Source organism: Platichthys flesus, chromosome 24 (genome assembly GCF_949316205.1).
Source record: "Platichthys flesus chromosome 24, fPlaFle2.1, whole genome shotgun sequence".
NCBI lineage: Eukaryota > Metazoa > Chordata > Actinopteri > Pleuronectiformes > Pleuronectidae > Platichthys > Platichthys flesus.
The window spans coordinates 5,636,316-5,657,911 of NC_084968.1; the positions used below are offsets into that span (position 1 = coordinate 5,636,316).

General features: G+C 43.0%; 1 protein-coding gene across 1 annotated transcript in view; it reads left to right on the top strand.

The window, feature by feature from the left end:
- dnah2 (dynein, axonemal, heavy chain 2) overlaps positions 1-21,596 on the top strand; it is a 54,095-nt gene that overhangs the window by 23,519 nt on the left and 8,980 nt on the right. Inside the window, exons 40-77 of the mRNA XM_062384603.1 lie at positions 128-253; positions 1,155-1,373; positions 2,260-2,377; positions 3,013-3,149; positions 4,360-4,497; positions 4,849-5,007; positions 5,138-5,290; positions 5,502-5,593; positions 5,738-5,933; positions 6,817-7,041; positions 7,148-7,252; positions 8,154-8,342; positions 8,540-8,625; positions 8,775-8,905; positions 9,090-9,239; positions 9,790-9,957; positions 10,106-10,266; positions 11,348-11,487; positions 12,937-13,069; positions 13,881-14,020; positions 14,301-14,511; positions 14,615-14,731; positions 14,962-15,103; positions 15,375-15,544; positions 15,865-15,981; positions 16,154-16,318; positions 16,476-16,598; positions 16,745-16,893; positions 17,055-17,121; positions 17,539-17,689; positions 17,785-17,933; positions 18,098-18,231; positions 18,882-19,026; positions 19,167-19,366; positions 19,623-19,749; positions 20,240-20,426; positions 20,821-20,969; positions 21,181-21,364. Coding sequence (XP_062240587.1) covers positions 128-253; positions 1,155-1,373; positions 2,260-2,377; positions 3,013-3,149; positions 4,360-4,497; positions 4,849-5,007; positions 5,138-5,290; positions 5,502-5,593; positions 5,738-5,933; positions 6,817-7,041; positions 7,148-7,252; positions 8,154-8,342; positions 8,540-8,625; positions 8,775-8,905; positions 9,090-9,239; positions 9,790-9,957; positions 10,106-10,266; positions 11,348-11,487; positions 12,937-13,069; positions 13,881-14,020; positions 14,301-14,511; positions 14,615-14,731; positions 14,962-15,103; positions 15,375-15,544; positions 15,865-15,981; positions 16,154-16,318; positions 16,476-16,598; positions 16,745-16,893; positions 17,055-17,121; positions 17,539-17,689; positions 17,785-17,933; positions 18,098-18,231; positions 18,882-19,026; positions 19,167-19,366; positions 19,623-19,749; positions 20,240-20,426; positions 20,821-20,969; positions 21,181-21,364 — 5,653 coding nt within the window. The remainder of the gene's footprint in view (positions 1-127; positions 254-1,154; positions 1,374-2,259; positions 2,378-3,012; positions 3,150-4,359; positions 4,498-4,848; positions 5,008-5,137; positions 5,291-5,501; positions 5,594-5,737; positions 5,934-6,816; positions 7,042-7,147; positions 7,253-8,153; positions 8,343-8,539; positions 8,626-8,774; positions 8,906-9,089; positions 9,240-9,789; positions 9,958-10,105; positions 10,267-11,347; positions 11,488-12,936; positions 13,070-13,880; positions 14,021-14,300; positions 14,512-14,614; positions 14,732-14,961; positions 15,104-15,374; positions 15,545-15,864; positions 15,982-16,153; positions 16,319-16,475; positions 16,599-16,744; positions 16,894-17,054; positions 17,122-17,538; positions 17,690-17,784; positions 17,934-18,097; positions 18,232-18,881; positions 19,027-19,166; positions 19,367-19,622; positions 19,750-20,239; positions 20,427-20,820; positions 20,970-21,180; positions 21,365-21,596) is intronic.

Consider the following 21,596-nt stretch of genomic DNA (forward strand, 5'->3'; position numbering starts at 1 on the left):
TACACAATTAAATCGTAGGGAAACCCAGGATCTATAATTCCTTTCTTACAAGTTGAGCCTCCCTGTGAAATGATCTGTGAGCATGCTATCATGAATGACTCAAACCCTTGTCTCTCTATCTCCTCAGATCCTGTTAATGGCTATGAAGGACATGAACATTGCTCAGTTGACCTCTACCGACCTGCCCCTGTTTAACGGTATCACCCAGGACTTGTTCCCTAATCTTGAAACTCCCACCATAGATTACGGCAAGGTAAGTTGATGTGGGCTGGCAGTGTTCCCTTCTCTGAAAAAACTAAGTACAGTTCAACTGCAGTTCATATTCCTCCAGAGTTTATGCTGAGAGCTGTCAGCCTCTAATCTCCATCGTTACACCAAAGTGCGCATAAAATCAGCTCTTACCGATGCTGAAACTCCACATTTAGACATCACTGCTGTCACTGAAGCCTCTTCCTGCTGCAAGGTTCAGGTGTTCCTGTCTGTTGACTGGTTAACTGTCTGTCTTCCAGCTGTCTGTCTTAATGCTCACTTTAGTGCCATAGGCAACATCAGTGTACATCAGGATAGAGTCAGAAATAAAGTTTTTTGCTTCCAAAAAGTAATGCTTTGAACAGCTGAAATTAGCTGAGATCCACAACATGAATTTAAAACAGCACCAGTTTCCAGATACACTTGCACACAGTTTTTCAACATGCAGTACTTGAAGGTTATTCCAAGCCTGTTGGAGAACTTTCCATGGTTCCTCTGTTGATTTAAACTGCCTCAGTAGTTTCTGTCTTGTCATGACATGATGCTGATGTTTAGAGGATGTTTGGATCCGAGATCTCTGTATGGGGAGATCTGAGAGCACAGAGATGTGCAGCGTGAGCATGAGGACAAGAGCTGAAGTTGGAGCGCAGCACGAGCACAAGCAGGGTTTAGAGTGAGAGCATTAATCTGAACATGAAATCAACCAGTTCTGCTCTCAAACTGAAAAAACAACATGCTTTAGCATAAACTAATGGAGTGGCCTCCCTGGTGGTATTGTGTAGAGTATTAACAGTCATATCAACATCGCAAATGTTTAAGACACTATATATTCAACTTGGCATGACCCTGGTACATCCTGGTCAGGAAATATACACCATCACCGACTGCCTGTCATTTTGTTGCAGTTGAAGGAGGCCATAGAGGCGGAGCTTCGTCAGAGCGGTTTGCAGTTGACTCCTTTCACCTTGACCAAAGTCCTTCAGTTCTACGAGACCAAAAACTCCCGACACTCTGTCATGCTGGTGGGCAAAACCGGCAGCGGGAAGTCTGTTACCTGGAGGACCCTACAGAGGGCGCTCACGACCCTGCACCAAAAGAAAGTGCCAGGCTACGAGCTGGTCCAGGTGGGTGTAAATTAAAATGATACACTATAATTTACTGGTTGTATATTGCTACCTTCATGTTGTCTCAGTTTGACAGGTGTATTCCAGATACCATAATTACAAGTTCATGAGAATTTTAAATAGTCTTTTAAGCCTCCAAATGTAATATGTGAAAATCATTAGTAAATTGTGGATGTTAGGAACACATTAAGAGCAGTGATGTTGTTTTCCAGGTGTAGAGGGCTTAAGAAGTATATCTCAAATACACTCGTGGCCACCTTTCTGTTCTTACACCTCATTGTATTCGCTATTTTGTATTTGCTTAGCATAGATTGGTTTGTTGAACATTTATTATCATTAGTTTAGCTCTTCCAGTAAAACCCATGTTTTGGACTTACCGCTCTCTCTGTCCCTACTTATTGCTTTTCATCCTCCTTTCTTCTGACTTACATCTTTCTATAATTACCTTTTCTTTCTCGGTGCTCTTTGCGTATGTATTTCTGGTGTCTTTCCATTTTCAACCTCACCTGCCTCTGGTGCTTATTGTCTGCCTCTCTGTTCCTCTCCTGTCTTTACTGAGAGACTGTGTCCTCTTTTTTTCTGATGGTGTCTCACCCACATGTTCATGCAAACACCACTGTACTGTATTGAAATACACAAACACACTTTCCCTTCTCTCTTAGCGCAGCTTCTAGATATTTCATTGGAAAAAGCTGGAGGCAAAGTAGACCAATGAAAATTGATTCACTCCTTTGTTCTGTTTTGATCATCTAGTAACATAAGGTTCGGTGAAAAGCTGCTGTGTTATCATAATTGTTCAGCCTTAGGCATCAATACACAGGTAGTTTAATCTCTCATGTTTGTTTCATTATGTTCTCCTTCACGCCTCGACCCTCGCACACCACAGATTTATCCTCTGAACCCAAAGGCGATGAGTCTGGGAGAACTATATGGAGAAAATGACCTCTCCACCAATGAGTGGAGCGATGGAGTGCTCTCCTCTCTCATGAGAACAGCGTGTGCAGGTACTGACACCGAACTAATAAACACTGCATGTACTGTAACACACAGTAGGGACGGATGATTCTTCCGAATTTATGTCTTCAAATGGAGCAAAGCTTTGGCAGCTCACTTTGCTTAGACTGCAGCCTGGGCTCTGTTACTTTTATGTGTATCTTAAGCTGATATGTCAACAAATTGTATTTGTATGCTGCTCTGGAAAGCTGTGCGTGCAACCTCTCCTCACACATCTTACCTCAGGCTTACTGACTTATAAACAGTTCCAAATGATACTATGGCACCAAACCTGCAAGCATCCTTCTGACGTCATAGTAACCGTCCCCTAGTCCAGGCAGTAAACTGGGATAAGCTTTCTTTTTCTTGACAGGCTGTTTGACTGTTGTAGTAAAGCTATTGAATTTATTTTCCATTAATGCAGTAAAAAACCCTATAACTGGAAAGATTGTTTTAATAGTATAACACACTACACAAAATTTAAACAAACAAAAACCTAAAAGGTTGAAAGTATTTTTTCTGTAACATTAAAATGGGAAGGTAATCTGGTAAGCATTACACAAACAAGTTAACCCGGAAATTGTTATCAAAATACACACACCATTCTGAACACTGTCCAATGTTATATCTCCTCTTCATGCTTCAGATGAGAAACCCGACGAGAAGTGGATCGTGTTTGACGGGCCTGTTGACACACTGTGGATAGAGAGTATGAACTCTGTTATGGATGACAACAAGGTGCTCACACTCATCAATGGAGAGAGAATCTCCCTGCCTGAACAGGTGAGGACAGAAGTAAAAACCCGGACTGGTCCTTTCACTGATCTTTTTATAGTAGGAAAAGCTCTGGTGAAAACATTAATGGTTGCTGCGCTCGATACTGGTGTCCCAGTTAATCATGGCAGTATGACATCACGGTATATAAAATTCACCAATGACCAAGCTCTTAAAGTGTAGCCAAAGCACCATTACAGGATATAAACCTGCCTCCTCCTCGTTTGTCGAAACTCAAAAGTCACATACATTTAAAGATGGTGATTTTTAAATCACTGAATCACTGTCATTGATTTCTTATTTGATGTAAAACAGGGTGAAAGTTCATGATTTAAAGCTAAGACTGTCTTGCGATTGGTCGAGCATGTCAACCGATGGGACCACGATGGCCCAGTTGCTATCCCGAGTTTGGGGGTGTCCAAAATTGGGAGATTGAGCAACTCAAAGTGATGTCATCAGTGCAAGATGACAGTGTTTGCATCATGCATCAGGATATACAGTCCGGACAATAGCTGTGCCTGGAACTAAAGCAACTAAATGGAATTCAAACATCATTAATTAGATTGTTTACATATGTTTTTCCTAATGTTTCATGGGAAAATGTCCATGACTGTTGGAACATGTGCACATTAGTATCACAGTGGAATTCATATATTTTAAAACAACGCACATCGAGACATTGCCAAGTTCCGAACGGGGAGCCGTTTGCCAAAGTGTATGTGTAATGAACAATTTGTTCTGGGCAGAAGCTAAAAGTTCTCAAATGAAACACACAGGGCTGTTTTGGTTTCTGTCTCACAAATCTGACAAAGCAAGAGCACAAAGACAGGGCCGGATTAATGGCTCACTACTGAGAGGGAGCCAACACTCGGTTGGCTTGATTCATTTAGATGAGATTCTGGCTCGCGCAAGACCTGGAACAATGTGTTGGCCAAGAATTTGTGAGCTGTACTTGATACAAGAGGGGGAAGGTGCTGTAAATATAATTCACTTCACAAGCTAATGAGCTTAATAGCTTGAAAATATCACAGCAATGAAATGTACCTTTCAAAATAACAGGAATATGGTGTCATACATTATTGTTTATGGTCCCAAATATATAAACAAATAAATGCTTCACACCTCCATTTGGCAGAACAGATGTGTGGGAGAGGGACAGGAGCCGCTCAAATATATGAACAAATAACTAAACCAAATCTTGTGAATTATTTTGTCTCAGGTGTCTCTGCTGTTTGAGGTGGAGAATCTGGCGATGGCGTCTCCGGCTACAGTGTCTCGCTGTGGGATGGTCTACAACGATTACACTGATCTGGGCTGGAAGCCTTTTGTTCAGTCCTGGCTGGACAAGCGACACAAGGTACAATGCACTTGGTCATAATAAAAGGTTTCCCAGCACGCAAGTTTGTTTCTTTGAATCTACGCCTGTAACTTCCTGCTTCACATACTGGAGAATGTTACGCGCACCAAACTACATACTGCTACTTAAAGAGATTGTCAATAGCATCATCACTATGTAACTTCATTGGGCTTCTTCATTTTGTTACTTCATTAATAATTAAAATCTCCAGACGTGGCAACAGGATTGGTCAGGATCTTTTTTGTTAAAGAGCACATTTAAGACAGGAACAAAAGAAAACCTTCATCATCAAAAGCCACTTTCTGTAACTTACTCTCCTCCATCCCTCTCCAATCCTCCATGTCCCCCCAGGCTGAAGTCGTCCATTTGAAGAGTTTGTTTGAGAAATATATGGAGAAGACGCTGAACTTTAAGAAGAATAACTGTAAGGAGCTGATCCCCATCACTGAGCTCAATGCAGTTATCTCCTTCTGTCGCCTCTATGACTCTCTGGCCACATCCAGCAACGGGGTATGATGAAGCACAGTGCCAACATGTTTGTTTTCTGGTGTAACTGTCTCAAGTTTTGTGATTAACATAAAGCAAAGAACTCTAAACCTCCACAAAAGTACATTTTGCAAATAAATCTCCCTCTCTCCAGGTGAATATTTCCGACACAGAAGACTTGGGTACAATGGTGAAGCTCTGGTTCATCTTCAGCTTTATCTGGTCAGTTTGTGGATCTGTTGACGAAGATGGGCGCAAGAAGATGGACATCTTCCTACGAGAGATGGCGGACAGCTTCCCTATCAAGGTCCTCTATACAGCATAATGTTTGTTACACATGTTTGGAATACAGTTACAGTTTGGAAATGTATTTTCTAAACACAACACAACAAGCTCTTTTTCTAGGGTCAAACACTATATCAGCATGATGTGCACATGGAGTGTCAAACTGGCTTGGTTGTTTTTTAGTTTGTCTCGGACACCAACCTTCTCTGAATCTTGTATGTAAACTCTTTCAGGACACGGTTTATGAATATTTTGTGGACCCCAAGAACAAAACCTGGGCTTCCTTTGAAGAGAAGCTGCCGAAGGGCTGGCGCTACAATGCCAGGTAGGAAACCTTCTGTACCTTAAAGTAGCAGTTGTACACGTGTATACTGCGTGTGTATGTGTTATCCACTGAATAACAGAATTACTAGATGATCCTCGTAACACCTGCATATGTCTGTATCTTACCCTCCGCCCTCTCCTGCAGTTCTCCATTCTATAAGATCATGGTTCCGACTGTGGACACTCTGCGCTACAATTTCCTGGTTAAGGCTCTGGTTAAGGCTCAGTACCCTGTGCTACTCACTGGGCCAGTGGGCACGGGTAAAACGTCCGTGGCCCAGAGCCTCTTGGAGGGCTTGGATAATAAGTGGTCTGCCCTCACCATCAACATGTCCTCACAGGTTGGTCTGGGTTATCTTTCGAAATGAAAATATTACTGGAAAGAAAGGTAATTTAGGCTGCTGCTTAGTTTTCGTTCAAGCTCCCAGTTCATGATTAACATGAAATATTCCTGGTTTGTCAACACAAACAAGTGGCAGACGTGTCTCATGCCTCAGCTTGTCTCATGAAAGATGAAATATCAATACCGCAAGTGTATTTATGTGTTGACTGACAGGACTGGCAGGGGGTGACTTGCAGAAAATGCTCAGGCTGAATTCGAATCCTGTTGTAGTTAGGGATACGTGATTGCGCCCCCACATGGTGGCAGTAAAATATATAGAGAATAAAAGAGACACCCTGCTCCAGGGCTGCAATGAGACTGAATTACATCAGAGCTGCATAACACTGACGAAGGGCTAATAATGAGTTTAGGATGATGGAGACACTTACCTTTTACACCAATATTCATGTACACTTTTAGACTTCCAGATACTTTCTTCACATTAAACTTCCTAATGTGTTTTTTCTGTTTTGATTTTGACCTCTGTTTCAAGGGAGAATTGTAATACCTCATTGTTACCTCCGCCAAGGATGTTGTGTTTTCATCTAGGCAGATGTTAGTTGGCAGGATTATGCAAAAGCTACAGAACCAATTTCCTTGAAAATATCAATGGGTGCGACGTGAACCAAAGAACCACTCATCAAAAGTTGGAGAGGATCCGGATAAACTGATCCATGTTTTTCATTTTCTTCTGTAGAGCGAGGGGGTTAGCCTTGGCGGAGGTACACGCTCTCAGTGCTGGTTAATGATGTTTCTGAGGGTTTTTGCACCTTAAAGAAACACTCGTAAGGTTCACAATAAAAAAAAACAACGTTTTCCCCGTTTTTCTCTGTTTCCATCAGACCAGTGCTGATGACATCCAGGCCATAGTGGAGAGCAGAATAGAGAAGAGAACCAAAGGCGTGTTTGTGCCAGCAGGTGGGAAGCGCCTGCTTTGTTTCCTGGATGACCTCAACATGCCAGCCCATGACCTTTTCGGCTCCCAGCCACCGCTGGAGCTGCTGCGCCTCTGGATCGACTACGGCTTTTGGTATGACCGCCAGAAACAGTGCAAAAAGTTTGTCAAGGTGAGAAAGGGCGTTCAAATCAGGGTGCGTGCAAGGCTTCTGCTGTGTGATATAAATATAGAATCGCCCCCTAACCCTAACACTGTGTTTGTGACTCCTTTGTAAGGACATGGTCCTGCTGGCGTCCATGGGGCCCCCTGGTGGAGGGAGGACTCACATCTCTGACCGCTTACAGAGTAGATTTAACCTCATCAACATGACCTTCCCGAATGTAAGTGATGTCTCTTCTCTCCTCTGTGTTGTCCCGTCTAACATTTCTCCTGTACCACTAAATTATATTAATATAAAAAGACATGGAAGTATATTAAATACACAACAAAGCTGTAGATACATGAATCAGCACTAGAATAGAATTAAAATTATGTAGTTTTGTGTGGTGTTCCTAAATGAGCCACAGCTTCTGTTTTTCATTTTAAGTGTTCCTTTCCTCCATCTGTCTTTTTCAAAAACTCTTCCTGGATGTTTTTTATCCTTCATCGTTTGACGACTGCTATTTCTCTCAACGTACAGACTTTCCTCTAAAAATGATAATAGCTGCCAGATAGTAACCCACCCAGGAGATAATGATTGACTGAAAGGTTGCTTGCAAATGTTTCCCCCTGATAATTTACCCCCCCCCCCCATCTGTCACCTCTCCTTGTTCTCGTTTTTTTCTTTGTTTTGTTGTGTTTTGGCATTTTGTTCTTCCCGAGCTCGATCCACTCCCTCTTCAGATCTCTCCATGTCTCCTTTTCAATTATCTGCCAGCGTTTCATCTCTGTTGTTGTGCTCCTTTCAGCCGCTCTTGCTCCATCTTACATCTGCCTGTTTGTTCATTCCTGTTCTTCAGGATTCATTTCTGTATCCCTCTCTCCACTCTCCTCCTCTCCACCCTACATTTCCAACACAAATTAACTTGCTTCTGAAGCCCCCTGGAGCCATGTCGTAAACACTTGACACTAGATTTGCCTTGCCTCTTGAGTGTGTGAAGTGGACAACTTGAATTGGACTTGTTGCACGCTTTTGAAAAATTCCCACTCTGGCATTCTTTCCCTTGAACACTAGAGCTTTGAAACTGTGGTATCTTATTGGCATGGCTGCATCATTAAAATGTCCATCTTCTCTGCATGCAGGAGTCGCAGATCAGGCGGATCTACAGCACCATGATCAACCAAAAACTCCAGGGGTTTAAGGAGGAGGTGAAGCCCATCGGAGAGACTCTGACTCAGGCCACCATAGAGCTTTATCATGCTGTCTCAGAGCAATTCCTTCCCACTCCTGCCAAGATACACTACCTCTTCAACCTCAGGGATATATCCAAGGTGCAAAAGAAGACATATACTGTCGCTGGATTAGATTTAGTGTCCAATAACACACAGCGTACTTACACCAGTTAAATAACGTGTGTTTTCAAGAAAATACATCAAGAGTTGGTTTTAAAAAACATTTTGCCTCACATTTATTTCAGCATACCCAGTACAATTAGTTAATCCTACATATCCTGTTCCACCCTTGCTAGGTGTTTCAGGGTCTGCTGAGAGCTCACCCTGACTTCCATGATACCAAAACCAACATCACCAGACTTTGGATCCACGAGTGCTACAGGTAACCAAAGACATAATTTCACCAGATATTTTAACCTTTTTCGCCCTCATATGACATATTTACCATACCTCTGACCAGATCGTGACTCTTTCATAGTGCTCTGTTTAATAGTTGTATAGTATAGTATAATGTTCTGTTGCTGATTTCAGGGTTTTCTCAGACCGGCTGGTAGATCACAGTGACATGACGACTTTTGTTGCTTTGATCGGAGAGAAACTGGGTTCGAACTTTGACCTCACCTTCCACAGCCTGTGCCCGAGCAAACAACCACCAATATTCGGTACAGTCATTACTGCACACACACCCCCCACACACACACACGGACACACACACACTAACACAAGTACATTACATGTACACAGTAATATCAGTTTCACAGTGACATTAATGAGTGTATAGTGTGTAAAGTGAACTGTGTGAATCATTATAAGGCTGATTCATTACTGTGCGTTTGTGTGTGTCAGGTGACTTCCTGACTGAGTCCCACGTGTATGAGGACCTGCTGGACATGAAGGGTCTCAAGAAGTTCATGGAAATCAAGCTGGAAGACTACAACCTGACGCCTGGCATAGTGCCCATGAGCTTGGTGCTTTTCCGAGATGCCATTGAACACAGTGCGTCTCAGTGCACGACACCCACGTATTTTTAAATGGACAAATTGCAGAGCATAAACCCCCCTTAGTGGTTCAACCCACAGTGCCCACTCATCACATTCTGTCATGTCCATCCAGTACATTACCACAATCGATATAAGAGCTCCTCATGAGCTGCACTCTGACGGCTCTTTGCTGTGTTCACTGTTTGTCAGTTTTTATGATTCAGGCCCAGTTTGAGACTGCTTTGAAAAGCACAGCATGAGGTTGAGCTAAAAGCCGCCCTGTAGCTTTAAGAGAGAAGGCCTCTCAGTCCCAGGCTACACTCTCTACACTCCGCTGTCAATGGGACACTTTACCACACGTCAATGCAAATCAAAAGCCGTTACTATAGAAACCACATGGATTGACACCCGGTTGTGTGTCCATTTTTCTTTTTCAAGGAAATTAAATGAATGATTTTCTTTTAGATAAAGGAAATTCAAAATATCCCACAATTAGGACAATGCGAACGGATATGTTGATATCAGATGAAATTTGTGCGATGGCTAATATCTTTGTGTTTCCACAGTAACCCGTATAGTACGTGTGATCAGTCAGCTCAGGGGCAACATGCTGCTGGTCGGAGTTGGGGGCTCAGGTCGGCAGAGCCTGGCAAAGATGGCCGCATCCATCTGTGAGTACCAGGTATTCATGGTGGAAGTCACCAAGCAGTACCGCAGACAAGAATTCAGAGAAGGTGAGATCACTCACACGACTGAGAGTTTGAGAAACAAGGAAAGCTCAAAACTGAGACTCACATTGGCCCAAAGTATGCTCTGAATATTCACTCTGAAGCTGCCTTTTTTGACTTATTACCTTTAAATTGGTTCTGTCCTTGCATTCAGACATCAAGAAGCTGTATCGTCTGACTGGTGTGGACAACAAACCCACTGTCTTCCTGTTCAATGACACCCAGCTCGTAGATGAATCATTCCTGGAAGACATCAACAACGTCCTGAGCTCGGGAGAGGTGCCTAACCTCTACAAGCAGGATGAGTTTGCTGAGGTCTGTGTTGACTGTATTTTTATTTTATTTATCTCATGAAGCCAACAGGGATCTGGGTGGTTTGAATCAAATCCGTTTTAACCTGAAGGTAGTCAATAAACTTGATATGTCTAATCCAAATCTTAATCTTAATCTTAATCTTAATCATAATCTTAATCTTAATCTTAATCTTAATCAAACCATTTGGAATGCACTGGTTCCATCAAAATATCACTGTAGGTCAATTTTTTATGTTTTTCTCTGTAGCGTATATATTCATATTTAAGCCTTAGATATGAATTATGTGTAAAAGTAAGATTGATTTGATCATCGAAACACAACTTTAGCCACTTGTCTAAATGTCCATATTATGAATGTTCACAACTGTTGAATTCTTAATGCAGAAACCTTATTCATAGTAAATTTGTGCTGCGTTTTTCAAATGATCCTTACTGTAGAGCATGACGGCCCCTTTCATGCAGTTGCTTTGTTGTGTAAGATTAATCTGACCGCAGAGGCTGACATAAGCCGGTCTCAGACATTAACTCACATGTGAAGAATGCAGCAGGAGATTGTCAGAGTCAGACACATTCACAACAACAGGAAAATCACCCAAACATTCAGGAGATGGGTGGCGTCTGGGTTTGTTACTCAGAAGGCAGGACATGACGTTTAAGATCTGCTTTGGAAATCGGGGTCGGCCCTTTTCCGGCAAAAGTTTCTTGTTGTCTTTTCAAGATGGCATCTTTGTCGGCATCTTCCTCCTGTATGACACATATTATTCATCATGTATTCAACACCCCCACTCGCTCGCTGTGGATTTTCCAGACATTTTTTCTGCTGTAGTCTCACATGGTCTCAATCTGACATTTTCCTGACATTTTATCAGGGGGCTGGCAGGAAATTGGCCGAATCCACTGACACTAACTATTACGTTCTAACAGTCAGCCCCACATGAAAATTTCCATACAGTGTCCAAACTGTATTAAACTCATCTCCTATAAGATATTGTGCTTCTTTTGATCCTTGGAGTTTTTATTAGATCACATCAAGTCAGTTGACACCTTATTCACCTCCTCATAACCTGTAACTCTGCCTCTAGGTGTGCTCTGCTCTGTCAGAGTCTGCCAGGAAAGACAAGGTGGTGGAGACTCCCGACTCTTTGTTCCGATACCTGATAGAGCGGGTCAGGAACAACCTTCACATCGTGCTCTGCATGAGTCCAGTGGGAGAGCCCTTCAGGTACATTCTGATACCCTAACCTGCAACAATGTCATACGATACCTCCTTTTTCATAATGCCCTTCTCCTCTTTTCGCTCCTCTCCATCTGGTTGCTCTGATTTTCAACACACAAGGTTATGGAAATGAACACATTATGAATCATTTATGAATTTCTATTTAATTTATTTCTCATTTCATTGGCCTAACAGTTAAATACTGGCCTTCACAGTGGTGCCAGTAAAAGGTCTTTTGTCAAGTTCTATTTCTATAGTGAGACTTTTACCATCATCTTATGTGTTAAAGCAAAGGCTGATATATATATATTTAAGACACCAATAGCTTCTTCGTATCATCAAACAAACAATATCTCAAAATTCTAAAGATCAGCTGATTAAAAAAAGAAAGATTTAAATCGACTGGTGCTCTACTGGGCAGCACGGTGGTGCACTGGTGTAAACTGTAAGAAATTGGTTCAAATCCCAGTTCAGTTGGGGTCTTTCTGTTGGGAGTTTGCTTGTTCTCCCTGTGTTTGTGTGGGTTTTCTCTGGGTACTCCAGCTTCCTCCCACTGTCCAAAGACATGTAGATTGATGGTTAGGTTAACTCAAAATTGACTGTAGGTGTGAATGTAAGAATGAACAGTTGTGTGTTTATTTGTGTTGGCCCTGTGATACCCTGGCAACCTGTCCGGGGTGTACCATACCTCTCACCCAATGTCCACTGAGATTGACTCCAGGTCCCCTTGTGACCCACAAAGGATGAGCGGTATAGATAATGGACCGATGGATGGATGGGGGTCTTCCATAGGGGTACTGATTACTCCAGTGCCTGTCAGTCTACACATGCAGACATAGTACGCTCACAGATGGACATACATTTTCTGCTTTTTAGTCTATTTTTTCCTCTTCACACGCACATTTCTTTTCACAAAATCATGTCTTCCCCCTCAAACACTGATGGTCTGGTTGTAATCAGTTGCACCGGATATTGGTCACATAAAAAGCTGCTTACTTTGCTCAGTGTGTTGGCAGGAAGCATTACCCAAAGCTAATCACCATTCTCTGTGTGACGAAGCGTCCTGGCCCTCTGACCACAAGCTAGCAGGATTCATATCTCATTGCCAGAGCTCAGGGAGCCCTGCTGCACCGATTAACCAGCTAAACTCACTGACTCACACTGTAGGTCGGGAGAATATATACCATACTTTACTGTGGAAATTAGTGTGTAAAGAGCTTTTGTTTCAAAACTAGCCAGTGATATTCACATCCATCTGAAAAAAACATGAGGCAAAAGCCCTGCATTCGTTTGAATGACTGAAGTATTTGCAAAGTTCATAATGGTTTCATTATTCTCTTCAGTGTTTTGCCAAATGTACCTGCACGCGTTCACATTCCCTGTGTCCACAGGGCTGTAATGATTAACATTAAGCCAACAAATTATAGGTGATTAAAAGTCATGATTTGCCAACAGGAACCACATTCTCCAGTACCCAGCGCTCGTCAACTGCACCACCATCGACTGGTTCTTTGACTGGCCCAAAGACGCTCTGCTGGAGGTAGCTCAGAGGGACTTAGATGGACTGGAGCTCGGATCCATGGAGGGGGTGAGGCCTGCATGCACATACGAATACACACACATTTTGCATGTGGGCACTTGATTTCACATGCTTGGTGTCCATCATACATCCTAATGCAATCTCAGGAATATAAAGTCTCAAATCATCCTTAAGGATAGCCCCATTGGACTGGGGTGTCGGCCTGTAAGTCCGAGAGATAGGGCACGGTCACACATATGATCAACTCCTGAAGACCCATTAAGAAATACCGTATATTGCATTTACAGAGCTAGAAGGGCCCTCAGAGAGCATTTACCTCCACTAAGGCTGATAAGCCACTTTATCAGCATATTGCATCAGATACATAAGCAATGTACACAGAAGTGAGATTTGTTATCTCTTAATGTTAAAGAAATCCTGAATGTGCCCCCTGAGCTGGATCCGCACCAAAATGTAACAGAGTTTACCCTGACCCTTAACGCATCCATTCACCAAGTGTTGTGGTAAACCATCAAGTCATTTTTGTGTGATCTTACTAAATAAAAGTAATCATAGATGAAACTCCTCGGTAGAGGTAACAAGACCTCATTCCCAATAGGTTTTCTAATCCTTTTCTACAGTATTTGTTTCACTAGTAGGACAGAGTGTCAGGGCCACCTAAAGTGGAGATTTCTTAATATTACAATAATAATAATAGGATAATTTGGCTTTAACCGTGAACTGCGTAAAATCTGCTTTCACTCTTAAAATTAGTCTCTGAGAAATCAGTTCTCATATCGATAAAAAAGCAGAAAATAATTATATCCCTGACGTTGCCTTGCGAATGTCTGAATGCTATTATTGCTGTGTGATGTTGCAGATCCGCAAAAAGGTTGCCGGTATCTTCGTGACCACACACCAGTCGGTGGCGCAGGTCTCCCAAAAGATGAAGCTGGAGCTGAAACGACACAACTACGTGACACCCACCAACTACCTGGAGCTGGTGTCTGGATACAAGACGTAGATACCTTCCTCTTTTCAACTCTCTTCCTTTGGGTTTTTCTGGGCCACGTAGATGGTTAAATATGACCCTATGTTGGCCCTGTTGTAGCCTCTGAGTGTTGGTGCAGGTTCGTTTGCTGTTACGCTGCTGCATCAGAATACATCTAGGAGCATAATTCATTTAGCATTAACCTAATTCTAGTGTGGAACTTTGTCACTTTATAGTCCCCGCTGTCTGTTACACTCACCGTGTCAATCATCTGATCATGCATTATTTTGTGTGTGTATGGGCATCCAGGCTGTTGGCAGAGAAACGCAGCGAGCTGGGGGAGCAGGTGAACAAGCTGCGGAACGGCCTCTTCAAGATCAGTGACACCCGGGAGAAGGTGGAGGCCATGTCCGTGGAGCTGGAGAAGGCCAAGAAGCAGGTGGCCGAGTTCCAGACGGAGTGTGACACTTACCTGTCCGTCATCGTGCAGAAGAAGAAAGAGGCTGACAAGCAGCAGATGGTAATGGATATACTTAACAGTTTGATGGAAGTATTCATGTGGCTAATATCCCCCTGTTTTGAATTTGATGGGGTGGTTTATTCTCATGTCTGTTTGTGTTAAGGCGGTGAGCGCCAACAGTCAGAAAATTGCAGCTGAGGAGATCCAGTGTAAAGCGATGGCTGCGAATGCACAGAGAGACCTGGACGAGGCCCTACCTGCACTGGAAGAAGCTATGAAGGTACAACAGCGTCCTGTTGACTGTTTAATCCAGCCTGACCCTTCGTTTTCTCATCATGTTGCTTTGATTGATTTCTTTGATATTCAATGAGTGATAATCCATAACCTTTCACTGCACTTGACTGGTCCATCTGATTACGAGCTTCCTGTCTATAAAAGTTTAAATTTAAATCTGGCCCAGAGCCTGCTCCCATCCACACGTCCTCTTATTCATCCTCTTTCTCCACACAGGCTCTGGGGTCCCTGAATAAAAAGGACATGACAGAGATCAAGTCTTATGGCTGCCCCCCAACGTTGGTGGAGACGGTGATGCAGGCCGTCATGATTCTCCTGGGAAAGGAGCCCACCTGGGCCGAGGCCAAGAGACAGCTGGGTGAGAGAAAGCAGCAGTACAGAATTCATGTGAGAGTCTGTGAAAGAGTCTGAGTCCCTGGGAAAGTGAAGTATTCCAAAAAGGAATACCAGAGTGAAACCAGACCCGGACAAATTGTGGCCCCCACAGGAATGTCATTGGCAGATTTCACTCTTTCTTTGTGATAATTCTTTATTTTGTCAACATTTTTTTCGCGTTAATTTAAATGAAACACGTGAGAAGACTTTGGCAAAACAAATGTGTTATTATGACCTTGAAATGTTTCTGGCAGGCGAGGGCAACTTCATCAAAACATTGGTTAACTTCGACAAGGACAACATATCGGAACGTGTGCTGAAGAAGACGGGTCAATACTGCAATCAGCCCGACTTCAAGGCAGAGATCATTGGCAAAGTGTCACTAGCTGCCAAGTCCCTCTGCATGTGGGTGAGAGCCATGCAGGTGAGATTCATTGCCACAGACACACACACACACACACACACACAAACAAATGTTGGAAAAAAAACGCCATCTCTTGCAATGTTCTAGAAAAAAAAATCCTGGATTCGTGAAAAAATTATTTTAATCTTCCCTAACCCATTCCACATTCTTCCACCAAATTTCATGGTCATACACCAAGTACTTCATGCTAAATTACAAACACAGATTAAAACAAAACCTCCTTGGCGGTGGTAATAATGTGACTCCTCTGTTGAATGAGCATTAGAAAAGGCGACCAGGATGCAAAACTAAATCCTGGGATGTTTGCACTGTTCCTCCAGATGTATGGTCGTATCTCCAGGGTGGTGGAGCCGAAGCGCGCCCTGCTGAGAACTGCCACGGCCCAGCTTGCCGAGAAAGAGGCTGCACTGGCAGAGGCCCAGAGCAAACTACGAGAGGTACAGTATGGAGCTCAGGGTTTCTAGCAGTAATCCTGAGACAAGTTTAGCCATTAGCTCATGTGAGGTCAAGTTAACATACCAATGCGGCAGCAGTAGCAGTATCGTAGGTCCAGTTTATGCACAACTGGTTCTGATTTAATTGTGTTTGTGTGTGTGTGTGTTCGTGCAGGTGGCGGATAAGCTAGACGAGCTGAAGAGGGAGCACGGTGAGAAGCTGGCCATGAAGGAGAGTCTGAGGAAGAAATCAAATGACATGGAGGTGAAACTGGACCGGGCCGGTAAACTGGTGACTGGACTTGCTGGAGAGAGGGTCCGCTGGGAGGAGAGAGTCGCTGTAGGCCACACACACACACACACACACACACACACACACACACACACACTGAGGCATTCCCAGGCCTGAAAGTTGGGAATTCCAAAAAACATTGAGCATAAAAATAACACACTTGGACGTATGTTACCATAGTAACCTGTATACCTGTGTATTTCAGGGTCTTGAAGAGAACATGGGATATCTTGTAGGAGACTGTTTGCTGGCAGCGTCCTTCCTGTCCTACATGGGACCCTTTCTGTCCAACTACAGAGATGAGCTGCTTGCCATCTGGATGAAGGAGGTGAGCCACAGACGCAAACACACTCCATGTACTTGTACTCCGTCTACTGTTGAGCCACTCAAGAAAGAAAAGTATCCCATTCGAATGCTCTACTGGTTCCAACAAACCCAATTTTCGACCCTACTTTCCCCTGCCTCTCTGCTCAGGTAAAGGAGGCGGAGATCCCGTGCTCACCAGGGTTCAGTTTTGCAGTTTTTATGTCCAAACCTACAGCAGTGAGGGACTGGAACATTCAGGGCCTGCCCTCTGATGCATTCTCTACTGAGAATGGAGTTATGGTTACCCGTGGAAACCGGTCAGTATATGTAGAGCAAATATTTGATTAAATAAATTGTAACAGAATAGCTGCAGTCCAGTGAGATCACTAAATCCAAAGGTTATGGATTTGATTGGGTTCACTGTATGAAAGATGTTTGATACTGTGAATACAAGTTCATTCCTTTTCCTTCTCTCAAGATGGCCACTGATGGTGGACCCTCAAGGCCAAGCCCTGAAGTGGATCAAGAATATGGAGATACAAAGAGTGAGTCTTTACTACTTACTAATCTTCTTCAGATTCTTTCCCAAATATATTGGGTCTTTACTGGAAGAGAGTTCTATTACTTGAACAATCATGTCACAGGACACAAAAACAGAGAACGGCTCAGATTTAACAAATATTCATATTGTTCACTATGTTACATTTTATTTCATGTTTATTACCACTGATGATAAATGGAAATGGTAAATTCTAAAAGTTATGCACACAGCTATAACATGTAAAAAGTAAGTCATCTTTCATATAATTATGAGATGTCTAAAATTTGACATTTAAATCGACTGCTGACTCTACATTCCCCATAATAGATGATGAAAACAAAATCGAAATATGCTAACTGCCTTATCAAATAAAATGTATATATGATGAATTTCCCTCTGTCCTCAATGTCCACACGCACAGGGTCTGAGAGTAATAGACTTTCAAATGCCAGACTACCTGCGTGTGCTGGAGAGTGCCATCCAGTTGGGGCACCCTGTTCTGCTGCAGAATGTGCAGGAGGACTTGGACCCATCTCTCAACCCAGTTCTCAACAGGTCCCTGACACAAATAGGTCAGCCGCACACATTCACACAACAAAATGCCAACTCATAAAGATTTCTGAGGGAAACTTTCAGCGAATAATGAGTATCTACTTGTTTTTGCCAGGCGGTAGGCTGCTGCTGAAGCTGGGTGATAAGGAGGTGGAGTACAGTCCAGAGTTTCATTTATACATCACCACCAAGCTGTCCAACCCCCATTACACCCCCGAGATTTCTACAAAGACCACCATAGTCAACTTTGCTGTCAAGGAGCAGGTGTGTATGTGCATGTGTGTGTATTTGAATCTCTTTTGTATGCTATGACTTAAGTTCAATATGTGTACTTCCCTGCATGTGTGTCCTCATTTGTGTTGCAGTTTGTACATATATGATGCTCAATGTATTTCTCTACCTTTATGTATGTGTGTGTTCACGTGTAGGGACTGGAAGCCCAACTCCTGGGGATTGTGGTGCGCAAGGAGCGTCCAGACCTCGAAGAACAAAAGGACACTTTGGTGATCAGCATCGCCTCCGGCAAGAGAAAACTGCAGGAGCTGGAGGATGAGATCCTCAGGTTGTTTGGCTGGCTCTTTATGACATGCCACTTTTTTCTTTATAGATATTGGTGTCACACAGTGAACAAACTGTTTAGATGAAGTATCCAAATATTGACTCCTTTCCCATTGCCGGTCGAGGAGATGGCTTCTCTGGAGGTTTTCCACACTGTGTCATGGTCATGGCGCGACATCTGAGGCGCTCTCTCACATCGCTGTAGTGCCAAATTAGTGCGTTCACCAGGGTGTTACGTTTCCATCACTGTTGATCGATGCAAGAGCCGATTAAAAACCCCATAACTACTGCAGAATAATTATATCCATTCGGATTAACAAAAGCCAGATGTTAGTGAGTTTTTTTTACCAGTGGAAAGGGGGCATTAGTCACTGATAAATAGCAACAATTACATGACCATTGGTATCAGTCTTTGAAAGCAGTTTCTGCGTTCCACGAGTCAGATGGTTTTCTTTTTGTTCCAAATGTTTCAGAAGGAAAGAGTTCAACCTTTATAGTACTGTTCAAAATTTCTGAATTTGATTTGTTTCATTACTTATTCATAAATTATCCCTTACACTTTTGTGCTTGCAAACTTTTTTCTCTGTATCTCTTTTTAAGTTCTGGTGTAGTTTTTCATTTTGTATTTGTGTGTGTGTGTGTTACCTCGACTAGGCTGCTGAATGAGGCGACTGGCTCCCTGCTGGATGACGTGCAGCTGGTGAACACCCTGCAGACATCTAAAATCACCGCCACTGAGGTTTCTGAGCAGCTGGAGAGCAGTGAACAGACTGAAATCAAGATCGACTCTGCTCGAGAGGTCAGTTGTAGCGGTGAAGGGATGGTTGGGCGATATAATCAACTTAAAACCACACCTAATAGATAATGGTGGTTTTACTTGTGTGTTGTAATGTCAGTTTGTGCACAGAGTATATACATTAAAGCACTTTGTCTCAACAGGCCTACCGCCCATGTGCCCAGCGAGCCTCCACCCTCTTCTTCATCCTAAATGACATGGGCCATATTGACCCCATGTACCAGTTCTCGCTGGATGCCTACAATAACCTGTTCAACCTCAGCATAGAAAAGAGCAAGCGCAGCCACAAGCTGGAGGAAAGGATCGCCCACCTCAATGACTACCACACATATGCAGTGTACAGGTGAGCAAGGACACATGGAGGGAGGCTCTTTAGTGTAAAAGTTCTGGAAATGTGCAGAGCTACTGACTCTGACTGGACTTCAGGGCACGTCTGAAAGCAGCTTCTGAGAATATCTGCAGCAATTGTGTCCAAGACAAAGACGTTTCATAACTAATTGGTTCATTTCCCAGTTTAAATCATACACTTCTGATACAACAATTCGAAACATTCACTATGTATGTGGCAAGTGTGACTAACTCAGTGTGTTTTCCTACAGATATGCATGTCGTGGTCTGTTCGAGGTCCATAAGCTTCTCTTCAGCTTTCAGATGTGTTCCAAAATCCTGGAAGTGGCTGGCAAACTCAACATGGATGAGTACAGCTTCTTCCTCCGCGGAGGACTCGTAAGAAAACACGCTAACCTCCGGTCTTTGCCTTATGGGATTTTGCATAAACAACCCCCACAAAAAATGCATTTACAAACTCAAAAGTGTCCCAAAGACTTTCCACTCTGCAGTTATATGTTGAGCCATGTAGAAGTTGTGCTTCCCCTAAAAGATAGCCCCTTCATTCATAATCAACCTTGCTAGAACCATCAGGGAGCTTTCATAATAACGTTTATTATGTGACATTTTTGATATCCCTGAAACTGGCCTCAAACTGTATGAGTCGTTTGTGTGGAACTGCTTTCAGAATATATATATTAGGATTTGTAGTTATGTTGACTAATCAAAAATAAACAGTAGTCAATAGCTTCTTCGTCTACCATCTTCGATATGCCGTTGATACAAACACTGTGATTTCTGCAGCACCAATTTTTCGAAACATTTTATGGACCCCTCCACTGATTGAAGGATAGCTTGACTCATGATAAACTGTTGTGTGTGTTGCTAGGTGTTTGATAAGGAGGACCAGATGGACAACCCCTGTTCCAGTTGGCTAGCAGACTCCAGCTGGGACAACATCACAGAGCTGGATAAGCTGCCCAGCTTCAACGGCATCATGGGTTCCTTTGAACAGTACCCCCGAGACTGGAACATTTGGTTCACCAGTGCAGAGCCAGAAAATGCCACATTACCTGGTCTGTATACTTTGGAGGTGTTTTTTTTTTTTAATCATTTCTTATTGAAGAAAAGTTGAAGCTAAATCCACCAAAAACCTGAGTTAAAGGGAGGCAGCTTTCCCATGCTGCTGTGCTCTCACATGTTTTTACTTCTTCTTAAAGTAATGCATCAATATTTTTAAATGCTTTCTGTATTTAACTCATGGAGTTCTGCTGTGTGTGTATATATTATATAATATAAATACATTTTGCCCTGGAGATATTGAATATATGTCTCCTCTGCTACTTCTGACAGCAGAGAATCTATTCATGTTTGGAATTAGAGGAATCAGACTTGCTCTTTACGTTTCCTTGCCTTTTCATCACCCCTGAATTATCTCCTTCTTCCCTTGTTCTCCATATTTTATTCTAGGTGATTGGGAGAACAGCTGTAATGATCTCCAGAAGATGCTGATAGTGCGCTCTCTGCGTCAGGACCGCGTCTACCTCTGCGTCACCTCCTTCATTGTTAACAGCCTTGGCCCTCGCTTTGTGGAGCCACCCGTTCTCGACATGAAGGCTGTGAGTCTCAGCTCTTTTCCAGTTTGCCCCTATTGCTTTTATTTTCTTGGGAATTAGATACGAGACAGAACTTTGGCAAATCTGAAAAATTGATCTCTCAAAGTCTCTTAGAGTTAGCTTGAGATGTCAACTATGTGACATCGGTGTTGGCTCATCCATTCTTACTTTCTTTCTCCTTCTTTGCTGAATTTTCTCTCTGTCCTCTCCTCAGGTTGTGGAGGAATCCACCTGCAGGACTCCTCTCATCTTTGTCCTGTCTCCCGGGGTCGACCCCACAGGAGCTCTGCTGAATTTGGCTGAGTCCTCTGGCATGAGCAAGGACTTCCATGCTCTTTCTCTGGGCCAGGGACAGGCACCCATTGCCAAGAGGATGATTGAAGAGGGCGTCATACAGGGTACAACACAAATTGCTCTGTTCTTGCTCCTGCTCTTCTGTAACCAATTTTATTTGTTTATGCACTCCAGTCATTTCTTTCTCCCACAATTGTATGTGTTCGTGTCTTGTTCTTGATAGTACTTGAATCATATTTTTTGTGTGTTCTTTCTTTCCTTTGGTTCACCACAAAATTGCCTGAAAACACAAATACTGCTGAAAACAACGAAACAATAGACATTGGCTTATTTTTC